At 49.1% G+C, this 14066-nt stretch overlaps 2 protein-coding genes across 2 annotated transcripts; one reads left to right on the forward strand and one right to left on the reverse strand.

Annotated features, from left to right (window-relative positions):
* The first annotated feature begins 702 nt into the window (after positions 1–702).
* Positions 703–5326, forward strand: POLR2H (RNA polymerase II, I and III subunit H). The gene is made up of 5 exons (XM_079767361.1): positions 703–1588; positions 2669–2752; positions 2835–2928; positions 3925–4008; positions 4967–5326. Exons 1-5 carry the CDS (start codon positions 1516–1518, stop codon positions 5082–5084), a joined length of 453 nt encoding a protein of 150 aa, XP_079623487.1. The 5' UTR covers positions 703–1515; the 3' UTR covers positions 5085–5326.
* Positions 5327–6399: 1073 nt separating this feature from the next.
* On the reverse strand, positions 6400–13202 carry THPO (thrombopoietin). Its single transcript, XM_079766589.1, has 6 exons — positions 13019–13202; positions 12734–12921; positions 12369–12496; positions 12043–12129; positions 10159–10326; positions 6400–9923 (listed from the first exon to the last, which is right to left on the reverse strand). The coding sequence occupies exons 1-6, from the start codon at positions 13072–13074 to the stop codon at positions 9261–9263; spliced, it is 1290 nt and encodes a 429-aa protein (XP_079622715.1). The 5' UTR covers positions 13075–13202; the 3' UTR covers positions 6400–9260.
* Between the last annotated feature and the right edge of the window lie 864 nt (positions 13203–14066).

Genomic DNA, 14066 nt, shown 5'->3' on the forward strand with positions numbered 1-14066 from the left:
GTTGGGGGGGGGCAATGCTCGGAGTTGAGGCCCTGGGTCTCTCTCATCCCTTCCCTTCCTCCCCTTTCTCGCGGCTTCCCCAGGGAGGTGCACCTGGAGCACTCTGGACTGCGGGGTGTGCGGGGCTGGGCCGAGGGAGCGGGGGGGGGGGGGGGGGGGCGGGGGGGGGGGCAGTGAGGCCCGGAGGAAGGGAGGTCTAGGTGCGGGAGAGGGCGCTCCTGGAGGCGGGCGTGGAGGGACAGAGGTCGCTTCTCCCTGGCAGGGCCCACGGAGAAACCCGAGTAGCTGCTGACATCTCGCCGCCATGGGGGAAATGGCCCGATGGGCTCTTGGTTCTCCATCAGGGTTCGAAGAAGGATAGAGCAGAGGGTGGGGTGAACGCAGCGTGGATGGTCTGTGTGTGCGTGTCAGAGATAGTGTCAGGGCAGAGGCCAGTGCCCAGGAAAGAGGCGGTGTGCCGGAGGAGGCAACAGGATGGAGGGACGTGTGGGAGGTAGAGGTGCTGGCTGGGGGGAGGGCACAGCGCCCAGGAAGGGGGCAGTGTGAGAGGAGCCGGCGTCCTGGAGGAAGGGGCAGCCAGTGTAAGGCCAGAGTATCCGTAGGAGAGGAGCGTGCCAGGGTGAAGGGGCACACAGATCAGTGCCCAGGGGGACAGGGCAGTGGAGAGGGAACGAGCAGTACCAAGCTGAAGGGGCAGTGCTCCCGAGGGCAGTGTGATGGGGTCAATGCCAGGCTACAGGGGCGGTGCGGGGGAAGAGAGCAGGGCTCAGGGCCAGAGGACAATGGTGGGGAGGGTGCGGTACCAGGGGCAGGGATAGTGCAGGCTTTCCTCTTCCCCATAGTGACATCATGGCAAATTCCCAAACTGAAAGGACCCAGCTCGGGTGACAGCCAGCCGGGCCGAGCTGGGCCAGGCCGGCCTGAAGGGCCTCGGTGCCAGCCGGAGGGGCTAGGGACTGCGCCCTGCGGAGCCGGCGCTCTGGGGGCGGGGTGCTGCTCCGCCCTTTCTCGGCGCGGACTGTGCCCTCGGCGAGCACGCGTGCTGGCAGGGTAGGGCTGGGCTGGGCTGGGCTTCTCTGGGCCAAGGATCAAGGTCTCTGGCTGGGGTAGCGCCCCGTGCGTTCCAGTTTTCCCAACAGGAATACTGCAGAGGGCGCAGTCGAGCCTCCGCAGAGAGCGAGAAACCGCGCCACCTCCGCGGGAGGTGGGGGTCTATCTGTTGCGATCCCGCCCTGGGGCGGGGTTATCGGCCTGAGGCCCGCCCTCAGCACTGAAGGCTCTCAGAAGCAGTAGTTCGGGGCGGAAGTTAGGAAGCCCCGAGAGCTAGGCGACGGAAGTGGCCGTGCTACTGCCTGTCTGTGCGCAGGCGCTATTCCATTTCCCGGCTGTTGCCGTTCTGGCGGTACCTTTCCCCCCCGCTCCTGCTCCTGTTCTCCGCGCGAGGGGGGTGCGCCGTCCTCCTAGTCGTGGTTGCGCGGTCAGCGCCCCCTGTGCTACTCTCGTCGCCCTATTGCCATGGCCGGCATTCTGTTTGAGGATATTTTTGATGTGAAAGACATTGACCCGGAGGGCAAGAAGTTTGACCGAGGTAAGCGAGGTATATAGAGGCGGTTTTGGGTAAGGGACTAATCTGGTTCTTGGGGACACGCCCCCGGCCGGCCCCGGTCCACCCAACCCACGTGGCAGGCGCCTACCGTCAGGTCCTGATGTAGGGACCGCGCTCAGGAAACATTTTATAGATGAAAGAACGGAGACTCCGAGCTCTCCTTGGGTTCACGCATCCTGTGCCCGTGTCTGGGTGGCCTTTCCTCGTGGTGCTAGGAAACTCCTGGGCATCTTTCCGGTCACTGCCCACTCCGCTAGGCGCTGTACTGTGCATCTTACACGCTTTGTCTTATTTCTTTCAAGAATCTACATGAGGTAGTTATTGTCTTACCCATTTTTCTTTGAGAAGTAACCCACCCAAGACTGCACAGCAAGTAATCCGACTCCAGAACCTATATTATTTTTTGTTTGTTTTTTAGTTTTTATTGAGTTTATTGGGGTGACATTGGTTGACAAAACCATGCAGGCTTCAAGTGTACAATTCAACAAATCATCTGCATACTGCATCGTGAGCCCATCACCCAGAGTAAAGCCTCTTTCCACCTATATTCTTGTATTGCCCTTAGGATCTTTAGCTTTTTGTGAAGCCCTCTCCGAGTTAGAGTTGACTGCTTGGAATAATAAAGAGTTGCTCTTTATCCTGTCATTGATCAATAATTGTTTCTTTCTGTTTTCTCACCCTTTGCCTGGAGACTGAGATGTTCTTCAAGACAAACACCAGTTCTTACATGTCCTAATAATCCCCTCAACACAGCACCTGACACAGAAAGACAAAACCTTTGCCCAAAGTTAGGTTGTTTCTTAATCACCGAGGTAGGCCTGGAGTCTGGATATTCTTTGTTGCCAGAGGACTTTTGATTCTTTTCCTGGAATTTTCTCCACTTTGCTTCTTGCATATCGGGTTCTGATTGAGTCTGCACTTCTGAGAGCAGATGAGAGGCCAGTGGATGCAAATTGGGTTAGGTTGAGTCTTCTATTGCGTTCTGCCCCCCAAAGTGTGGTCTGCAGGGTCACCCTGGGTCAGGCACTTACCCTCTGCCACTCTTTCTCTACTTCTCTTCAGTGTCCCGACTGCATTGTGAGAGTGAATCTTTCAAGATGGACCTTATCTTAGATGTAAACATTCAGATTTACCCTGTAGATTTGGGTAAGTATTGAACACAGAAAATAGCAGGAGACTTTTTGCCATTTCGGCTGTTTTCACTCTCAGATATTGCCGTTACTTTCAGGTGACAAGTTCCGGTTGGTCATAGCCAGTACCTTGTATGAAGATGGTACCTTGGATGATGGTGAATATAACCCCACAGATGACAGACCTTCCAGGTGAGGGAGTGAAGAAGGGAGTACTTGAAATATGCCTGAGAACAAAGTAGATAAGTGGTATAGAAAGACCCTTATTTAATTGTCGTGGAATAAATGATTATCAGCAGAATCTGAGGAAGTTAAAGAAATTGCTGCACTTAAGAATTAGCAAGGTACCTGGCCAGTGTGGCTTAGTGGTTGAGTGTCGACCTATGAACCAGGCAGTCATGGTTCGATTCCTGGTCAGGGCACATGCCTGGGTTGCAAGCTTGATCCCCAGTGTGGGGCATACAGGAGGTAGCCGATCAATGATTCTCTCTCATCATTGATATTTCTATCTCTCCCTCTCACTTTCTCTCTCTGAAATAAATGAAAACATATTTAAAAAAAAGAATTAACAAGGTGTTTATCCAGAACAGTGAGTACATGCTTGTGATTTGTAGCTTTTTGATGGTGGAGGAAATGACTACTGAGTGACCTAGGCTGTATGGGCCTTGAGTCTTGGGGGGGAGTTTGGTGTGATGGGAGTTTGGAGCCCCATTGAGTTAAAATCTCAGTCCTACCACTCATTTGTTGAATAACCTTAACCTCTTTCAGCCTCAGTTTTCTTGTCAGTGAAAGACAGATGGTTGTATCTAGTTCACAGGTTTGCTGTGAGGACTAAATAACATTGTATTTGGAAAGTGCCTGTTGCTATAATGCTGGCACTTAGTTAGTAGTTACCAACTTTAAAGAACCTCTTATTATTGTTAACTACTTTAAAAAATATGTTTTTATTGACTTTTAGAGAGAGAGGAAGGGAGAGGGAGAAGGGAGAGATAGAAACATCGAGAGAAACTTCGATTGGCTGTCTCCTGCACGCCCCCTACTGGGGATTGAGCTCCCAACTGGGCATGTGCCCTGACCAGGAATCAAACCAGTGACCTCTTGGTGCATGGGTCGATGTCCAGCCACTGAGCAACACTGGCCTGGCATTGTTAACTACTTTTAAGAGTAACTGCCTCTATTGTTCCACAGGGCTGACCAATTTGAGTATGTAATGTATGGAAAAGTGTACAGGATTGAGGGAGACGAAACGTCTACTGAAGCAGCAACACGTCTGTAAGTTCCTTGGTCTTGTGAGAACCCTTTCACCCTGCCCTGTTCTGAGAATTTGGGACTTGCTTATCCTTCCTGTGTTGGGTCCCTCTCTCTAAGTACCTCAGACCTAAGCAGGACCCAGAAAGAAACTTCTGGGAACAGTTTTCAGTCTAAAATGTAGGCTGCTCACTTTGCTCTTTGTCAGGGTCTCGGCCCTGGTGGTCCAAGTGAGAGACTGATAATCTTGCTGTGTGCGGTGCAAAGGAAGGTTGCTTCCTTAGGAAATAAATGCAGCATTAAGTAATTAAACTGCTAGGTGTGTTTGTGTGTTTGTATGTATGTATGTATGTATGTATGTATGTATGTATGTATATGTATATGTTGCTACACTGCAACCCAATCCCTAGTTCTTTGGTTTCCCTGCCTAGCTATTTTTTCTTTTCTTTAAAATCTTATTAAAACAATATGTGCCCTTTGTAAGAAATATGAAAAGCAGAGAAGTAATGTCAAGAAGGAACAAAAGTCATCTATAATTCCATACCCAGAGGGAACCTTTTACATAAACATTTTTGAATAATTTAGGTATTTTTTTCTTCTGTGCTTTTTTCTTTGAGATCTTGTTGTTTATTACAATGTTTTCTTCTACTCTTTTTGCTTAACGTTATGTAAAACATGTTTCCCCATGTCAGTTTAGAGCTTTTCCTAAACATTTTAATAGCTGTATATCTAACATTCCAGTAAATGGATATATCTGAATTGATTTGACCATTTCCTTTATTCTGGGCATGTAGTATTTTCCACTTTTGCTAATATAAAAAACACTGCCTTGCATATGTCTGTGCATTCATTTTTGTCTGAATTTTGGTTCCTAGTGACAAAACATTAGAAAGGTGCCTCTTTTTCTTAGGCTGGGCTGGAGAGCTGCTGAATAACAGCTGCTCCAAATCTCAGACTCATGGGACTGGACCTTCTGTTTCAGCTCTGCCTACGTGTCCTACGGGGGCCTGCTCATGAGGCTGCAGGGTGATGCCAACAACCTGCATGGATTTGAAGTGGATTCCAGAGTTTATCTGCTGATGAAGAAACTGGCCTTCTGAACCACTGGGAAGCCAACCTTGCTGCTTAGTCACTCAGGTCATGGACATTTGTTCAAGCCTGAGTTGCAGTGGCTGTTGTCCTGTTCAGGAGGGGCCGGCTCTCTGTCCACTGGTGCTTCTCTACCTGGTCTGGACTCAGTGGGAAACTGACTTGCCTGGGAAAGACCCAGCGGGAGAGTTTAAAATGAACCAGAGTTGTTTTGTGTGTATGATTTTTTTAAATTAAACTTTACTTTTTCAGACTTTTCCTCCCCTTAAATTTTTCCCCCATTTACTTTAAAATCATTTATTTTTAGATTGCCTATGGTATATTATGTCTCTGGCCCATAGCCAGATGATCATCCAATGTAAGATCTGTCTCAGCCTTTTGGTATCTAGGTTCAGAGTTTCTCAGTCTCCTGGCTGACTATCCCCAACATTTGTCCTCCAATGTGATTTTCTACACAAGAGAAGATATGGTGTTTTTGGCTCCTGGGGCACCCCCAGGCGCAGAAGATAACCCCCTTTGGCATAGAATTTTGAATTGGCAAGGAGCCCTGCTTGTGTCCTTCCAACACTTTCAGTCGCTTAAGAAGTCAAATCACGTTGACTTGAGAGAGTCACTTGGGTAGCCTGGAAATGTTCATCATTTTGAAGGAAGCTTTGGGTAGAGGCTTTTATACACAAGCATGGGACACAACTATGAAGAAAATAGGAAGAGTGGATTTGGTGGTTATGGGACCAGGTGGAGGAGCTAGCTGTCTGCTCTGTGTTCTGGTGGTGACCTGGAGGGAGGGTAAGTTTCTTACCGGTGACACTGAACAGGGAGCTGCTGCACAGACCAGTGAAGCGGACAGGGCACCAATACCAATGAGGCTGGCAGTCCAGTGCCAGTGCCCGAGACAGTGCAGCAGCCTGACTGTAGTCACCACCTGGAACGTGGAGGAAGCACCCAGTTGAGGAAATGGTGATGCTTACAAGGACTCCAGCAGAGGAGCTGGCTCTTCAGCCTGGCATGCAAGGTCCCTGAGAAAGCATGCGGGACTCTGATTACCCCTGGGAAATTCAGGGTAACTATCCAGAGATTTGTGAGTGTGTATTAAGCAGTTGTCTCTTTTGATCTCTTGTATTGCCAGGGGAGCTGGGCCCCTGGTGGGATGCCTGGGGTATCTCCTTCCCCATCATTTTCAGGTCTTTACATGAGGTGTTAGAGTATTTAGGGAAATGGGTTGAAAATGAGTGGTCCCTGCAGGGGAGGAGGTAAAGGTGTTTCTTTTGCTTTAGTATGGGGTGGGGAGGGTGGAGAGGGAAACTGGAGATGCAGTGGGTGTTGGGGTGGATTTTTATGGGATCCTACAGCCTTTCCATAGAGTCCAGTTTTGGGGTGGGAGACAGGTAGAGAAGGGTGAATTTAGGTTGGAGTGGGAGAACCTAATTATCAATAGTAGTTTCTGGGGTGGCACAGCAGACTGTCCTAGCTGCTCTGGGCGGCAGAAGAAAGAGAACTGGCATACAGTTGAAAAGAGATAGGAATGTTCTGGCTGTAACAGTTTTTTGTTTTGTTCTGTGTGAAGAGAAGAGGAGACAGATTTGAGAATGGGTTAGATATTCAATAGGGACAAATTAGTTCACACTGGAGAAGCCCATGAGTTATTTACATTTGCCCCAGAGCAAGTCAGATGCCAATACTGGATGCCTGGAACTTTCTGGCTACATACTTTCTGCAGTTTTGCTATCTTTGTCTCATCTGACTGTGCTGAGAACTCCTAATTGTCTCTGGTCCCTTTGACATACCTGGTTCTGGGTGCTGCCTCTTTCATGTACCATAAAGGGTTTCATTTGATTATTAGATGTACTCTACTTGAGTACTGCAGTAAATTAAAATTTCCACTTATCATTCCCTTGACTGCATCCTGGAATTTGTAGTGTAGATGAACTGATTCTTTCCCACGTAGAAACTGACACCATTCGAGATTTGGACAACACTTTTGAGCTTTGTGCATTTGTTGATTCCTTCTCCATGGCAACTGTTCTGTCCATAATGGGGGAGAGGGACACATGGAGATGTCTAAATTGGTCACTCGTACCAAGAGCTTTGGCTTTCTACTCAGAACTCTTTTATCTGTTGATGTATTTACTCCCTAAGGACTTGGGAATTTTCCCTAATAAACAGAATCACTGAATAACATTGGACAGTGCACCGCACTGGGGAGAGCATGCGCTTTAGACTAAGTTGGCCTAGGCCAGTGGTCGGCAAACTCATTAGTCAACAGAGCCAAATATCAACAGTACAACGATTGAAATTTCTTTTGAGAGCCACATTTTTTAAACTTAAACTTCTTCTAACGCCACTTCTTCAAACTAGACTCGCCCAGGCCGTGGTCTTTTGTGGAAGAGCCACACTCAAGGGGCCAAACAGCCGCATGTGGCTCGTGAGGGTGTTTCTTTTCCTTCTCACAGGCTGTGAAACCTTTGGGAACTTGCCTGGCTTCTCCCTCATCTATAAAATAGAGAGTCGCCGGAGCCTTAAAGGAGGCCATACGGTTCCTGGCACACTGACTTTCATCCTGCTTCAGCACGCCTCCAGTGACCCCAGGTATTGGCGGCAGAGTTGGGAGCTCTGGGTTCCTGGCTCCTCTGCCTACACTGTGGACGTGCCCCTCCTGTCCTAGCTGCTCTGGGTGCCAGAAGAAAGAACTGGCACACAGTTGAATAGAGATAGGAACTTCCTTGTCGTAACAGTTTTTTGTTTTGTTTTGTGTGAAGGGAAGAGGAGACAATGATTTGGGAATGGGTTAGATATTCAATAGGGACCTTTTGGTGGGGAGGGAAGAGGAGGAACTTCCATTAGTTTTCCCTACAGGAGCCTCTGGAGGTAGTGTTGACCTTTGCAGTGGAGATTTGTTCTGGGCAATATAAACCTCCGCTCCCTTAGCACCAAGATGGCATTTATGGGCAAAGCCCCATAAGCCTGGCTTTTTTCTCTGGAGATCCCCTAACAGAGTTTATGGTGGTCACACAAAGCTGCTTTTTAGATACTATTTACCTCTGGGTATTGGGAAATGAGCCTTCAACTTGTACTTGAGTTGTAACTTGTGTCTCCTGCTGTGTGAGCCCTAGGAGGCTGACTCATGCCACTTCCTGCACTTCCCCCTGACCTCCACAGGAGGGAGGCAGGACCCCAAGCTTGGCGAAGCTTCCCGCTGAGCTGCTGAAGCTCCGGCTGTTTGCTCAGCTGTCACTTCCAGGTCTTGTCTTGCCTGAACTGTCTGCACATCCTTACCTGAGGTGTGAGGCACTCCTAGGCTTCCTGTTAGCTTTTCTTTTCTTTTTTTTTCTTTTCTTCTTTTAATTTTGTTAGGGAGGAGCAGAACTATTGCCCTCTGAGAAGAATATCTTTTTCTTTTCAGTTAGCTTTTGGGTACTTAATTTATTCTTTATTTATACAGGCTCAGACAGTCTTTCTGGGAGACAACGTCTCATTCATTTCTCAGGGGTAAGGATCTCCTAAGAAAAGGAGATCAGAATGCCATTGAGAATGAGGTAAAGGGTTATGGTAAAGAGACTAACCTTAGTTCTGAGCAGAAAACCAAAGCTCGCTTTTCTGTTTTCTGACATAAGATTAGTCTCTACCTTTGTTCAGAGGGCAGGCCAGTCCAGGCCTTTAAGGAATTATCATACGAAAAAGCATATAGAGAATTCGTAAGTTGTAGATTTGTACAGAAAATAGACCAACGATAACTAGCTGCTCTGGTGAATATTATTGATAGGTTAAAAAAATAGCTTTTTCTGCCCCGCCGGTGTGGCTCAGTTGGTTGAGCGTCATCCCATGCACCAGGAGGTCGCTGGTTCGATTCTGGTCAGGGCATATGCCCAGGTTGGGTTGCAGGCTCCATTCCCAGGAGGGGGCATGTAGGAGGCAGCAATCGATGTATCTCACATCAATGTTTCTCTCCCTTCCCCCTTCCCCCTTCCCTTCTCTGAAATCAATAAAAACATATTTTAAAAAAATAGCTTCTGGTGTTTTAAACAGTGAAAAACGATCCCCTTTCTGTCCTATGTATCTGCCTTTACCAGGGCTGTGGGTTCCAGGGAAAGCAGGAAACCTGGTGGAGCTGCAGTTGTCTCCCGGGCCTCTCCTCCGGGTAAGAGAATTACAATGGGAGACACTGCTGGTGTGGGCAGTGCCTGAGCACCTTACTCCTCCTGAGACAGATTTTGGAAGTGAGGGTGCGCCCCCGCAAGGAGAGGACTGGTGGGGCTGGGCATGGCAGCAGAGGGGTCAGGAAGCGGGAGTTGGAGCTGGGCCGTGGGGGTGGGCACGGAGGGTGAAGGAGAGAAGAGTGTATGTTGTCCAGTGGGAGGAAGGGTTAGGGAAGAATATCCAGGCTGGAGGTTGGGTGGCAGGAAACCCATGTCCGAAGTTCCTGGAGGAATATTCAGGGCTCCGAGGGCCCTGGGTGAGGGTCCAGGAAAGAGCCCATGAGTTCCATTCAAAGGTCCGTGTGTCCTGTTCAGTTGTCCAGGGATTTGGTCTAGGAACCTGGAGGTTTGGTTCAGCAGACCAGGCCTCTTGGCTCTGACTCCCTGCAGCCTCTTCAGAAGTCCAGAGCCAGTAGTTTTGGCCAGGGCGCTGGAGTTCGTCTCCAACAATCCAGAAGTCCTGTTTGGAAGCTTGTTCAGTGTGAGGAGTAGAGAGGTACTGTGTGGGAGCGCTGTGGTGGGTAGGGCCCGCTTGGCACAGAGGGTGGGCCCTACTGCATGCAGCAGGAAACGCACCTTTCCTCGGAGCAGTTGTTGGAAGCTCAGGAAGATGGCATGGGGATCTTTGTGAGCTGTGGTCCTGCCCTGTGGAGGAAGCTGAGGGCAGAGGATGGGCCTGAGGCCAGAGACCTGGGCCAGATCTCATGCCTCCCTTGTCTATGTGGGAAGAGAGGGTACCAGCACCCAGGCTTTATGGCTGGGAGGGAGCATTCCTTGGGAGGTCATCTCTTCTACCTCAAGATTCTTAGAATTCCTCTTCCCTCAGGCCTTCTAAGGAGACTGAGTCAGGAAAGAGGGACATTTCCTATAGTTCCCTTGACTGGGGACTTACCTGGGTTCCAAGGAGGCCCTGCAGGGCCCCAAGGAGGAGGCGAACTTGTCCAGAAAGCTGCCCCAGTAAGAATGAGAGGCAAGTGGGTCCCAGTTGTCCCCGTGCTGACATCACTCCCTCCAGCAGGAGGGTCGTCGCCCCCAGAACGTCCTGTGCCTTGGTCTGCTCCTGGGAAAGAGATGGACGAGAGGAGTGCACTGCTTCAAAGGGCATGCTAATAGCGGGTGGGAAGCTGGGAGGAGTAGCCAGCAGAATGAATCATAGAAGCTGAGAATTGGACAGGACCAAGGTCCCACCCAGCACAGGAATTCCTTCACAGTCTCCCGACAATTGGTCATCAGCCTCTGCTTGAATAACTCCAGTGTCCGGTAACCCTGCCTGGTCTTACACTTACTTTCAGTCAGAAAAGCTCTTTTTCTTTCTTTCTTACATTATACCGAAATCTGCCCTTTTATGGCATTTGCCTCTTGGTTCTAGTGCTGCAAAAAAAATCTCTTTCTGCTACAAAATCTTAGGATCATGTGATTCTTTTTTAACTGAATGTAGAGATAAACCATCATGAAGAGCATAAAGGTGAAGGGAAGGGCTTGCTGGTACGTGGCAGAGCTGGAACTAAGGGCTCTCCAGGAGCTGCCCCCCCCCCCCTAGCCCAGCCCCCTAGGACCCGAAGGGAGAATGAGATTCCAGGGGTCTTGAGGATAGAAGATTTGACCTACCGTGGAGTGCTCCTTCCCAGTGGTTTCCTGAGCCTCTGACTAAAGCTCCCCATGCTATACCATGAGACTGCCACTTCATCCAAGCTAATCAGACAGGCTTTTTATTTTTTTAAAAAAAATTTTAAATACATTTTTATTGATTTCAGAAAGGAAGGGAGAGGGAGAGAGAGATAGAAGCATCAATGATGACAGGGAATCATTGATTGGCTGCCTCTTGCGCGTCCCCCACTGGGGATCAAGCCCACAACCCGGGCATGTGCCCTTGACCGGAATCGAACCTGGGACCCTTCAATCCGCAGGCCGATGCTCTATCCACTGAGCCAAACCAGCTAGGGCAGGCTTTTTATTTTTTTAAACCATTCCTCATATAACATGTTTTCTAATCACTTACTGTTCAGGTTGTTTCCTCCTGGGTATATGTTAGTTTAATAGGTCCTCTGAATAAATTAGCGTGTGTCTAGTACTTAGTCCAGTATTTTTAAGTGCAGTCCACTCGGAATTTTATGGGAGTATTTCCACATTATTGGTGCTAAACATTGAAAGCTACCCAGAACCACTAGGTTTTTAAATAGCTGCCTCAATAATGTTGTTACATGTGAAGTTTGGGGTCAACTCAACCCTCCTGGATCCTTTTCATAGTAAATTCTAGGGCCAGAAGTTTATATGAGGGAAGCAGGGCATTGTGGCCTGCAAGCTGGAATAGGACTTTGCTCAAGTACTTTACACATGTAGATTTTTTTTATCTATCTCTGTTAAATTCCACCATGTTTTGAACCTCGCCTTTCAGTGATTTGAATTTTGATTCTGTCTTTTGTTATTTTTGTGGTGGTTCCCAGCTTTGTGTCATCTGTGGATGACAGATCAGTCTTACTTATTCATGCCAACTGAAGAAGCTTGAATTGGAATAAGTCAAAGGCATGGCCCATGAGAGACCTCTATCCAGCTTTTCATGATGTTCAGCTTTGAATCTATTTAACACACTGGAACTGCAAGTCATCCTCTTGTCCAGAGGATGTTATCACAGTAGAATGTAGATTGGGTTAGAGTGGCCAAGCTGAAGATGAGATATTTTCAGAGAACTCAGGAATTTTAAAGAACCCACAGGAAGCAATAGGAAACTGACGAAGACAGGACTTAGAGAAACCCAGGGAAGGGGTGGCTTTCTTACCGTCTGGGTTTTCCATTCTCCCAAGCTAAAGTCCACAGCAGGCAGCAGGACAGGTGTGGACAAAGGGTGAATGTCTGGGCACTGGCTCTGTTGAAAAAATTGGTGGGAGAGGGGAAGAGAAAGGACATGGTAACCTAATGACTAAGATGCGTCCATGAGTAATAGGTCCAGATTAGCTTTTAGAGGAGAGCTTGATTGCAAATCATAACCCTTGTCAAGGTCATGGTCTTACCAAAGACAATATTGGAAGAACAGGGATTGGATCAGGGAGTGAGGGTATCTTACCAGTTAAACGGGCAGAGGGGACAGTGTTTGGGGGTTCTCACCAGTCGGCCGTGAAGGACATGAGAGTCACGTAGCAGTTTATTTAGCAGTCGGGGGTCACAGGCAGGAGGAGCCGGGCTAGACAGGGTCAGTCGTGCAGTTAGGAGAAGCATGACCACGAGGAGCAGTTCTTAGATCAGGAGAGGCGAGGTTCGAAGGGGTGGATAAGGAAGAAATCATTGTTGGGTGGTGGTCCAGGAATTCCCATTTAGGACCCAGACCTGAAACCCACGGAATCTGCCACTCAGATGCCTCATTCCTCGGAAATTGGCTTCTCCCAGCCCTCCCCCACTGCAGCATATCTCCTTTCTCTTTCCCCTTCTTCCGTGCTCTGATTTGGCTCTCAGCCCCGCAAGCGTGTGCTTACCAGTCAGCTCCATTCTGGCCAGGCTGTCTGGCTGGAGTGGCTCCCTGTACGGGGCCTCTGCCCTGAATCCTTCCTGGGGCCATGGAGGCGGCTTGGGCTCTTGCACTTGTGGGCAGAGTGGGGTGGGGCACACAGAGCTGGGTGGGGCGCGGCACAGGTGGGCTGAGGAAGAGGGTCTGGAATCTATCCTGCGAGTGACGGGAGTGATGAACACTTATTCAAGTTTTAAGGAAGAGACTCTGGCTGGGGGAACAGATGCTGGGAGGGCTTGCGATGCTGACTGACCAGCCTAGAACTGCTAAAGCTCTGAGCGCTCCCACGTTTTCTCGTGATTGTAGCATATGGTGTCTCCTCTTTGTCAGGGTTTCTCAGTGAATCTGACACGAGTTTGGTGCCTCCTGCCGAGAGCAGCAGGACAGGATATGTACACAAACACACATCTTAATGGGCCTCAAATTCTGAGCAACCTTGATTGTTTGGTGGGATAAAATCTGGAATGGGGATAGAGAAGGGAGCACTGTGGCACAAACCTGAAGAAGAGAGGGCGGAAACCGGAAAAAGGCCAGGATGGGGAACTGGCAAATATGTACGTACAATGTGCGGAGGGGTAGCTTGTGGCGTGGGGCTGGGAAGTGGAATTAGGCAAAAACAAACAAATAAGCAACACCAACAAAAAACAAAACATTGGACTAATACAAGTCATTGATTAAAAGATTAAGAGAAGGTGGCATGGGAGAACTTAACCTCTCATTCTTTCCCTATTTACTCCCACACATAAAGCCTCTTAAAGTTTTTCTTTGCACCCCAAGTTCTGAAATACTGGGTTTTCCAAGGCAAGGAGGTAGGCTAACATTCCTGAGACTTTCTTCCTGAGGCACGTTGTCCAGGAATGGATACCTACTGAGTGAGATGATGCCCTCCTTACATGGTATACCTCGCCACGGCCACCCACCATACCTCATAGCCCATACCTTCCTCCCTGCCCCCTCTTCAGACCCCTTCCGGTTCCTTCACAGGACCCCCCACATGGCTTCCTCCTTCTTTCACAAGTTGTGCAAAGAGGCCTGCACCTGTTTCAATATTGGGATTTCCTATAGGTCTGTCAACATGCAGGAACCCTCCTCCCATCACCCTCTCTCCTTGTGCCCTGGCTTGCCTGACCCAGCTCCCCAGCCCCTGGATTCAGAACCTTAAGCTAATTAGGAATGACTGGGTAAGAATGAAGATTGGAGCTGTGTCCACCTTGGCGCCGTGTTCCCCCAGTCCTAATAATATACTTCCTTTCTCATCCCCCCGCCACCCCCAGCCCATGTCTCCTTTCCTTAGTGCCCGC

This window comes from Cnephaeus nilssonii (genome assembly GCF_951640355.1).
Source record: "Cnephaeus nilssonii genome assembly, chromosome: 3".
NCBI lineage: Eukaryota > Metazoa > Chordata > Mammalia > Chiroptera > Vespertilionidae > Cnephaeus > Cnephaeus nilssonii.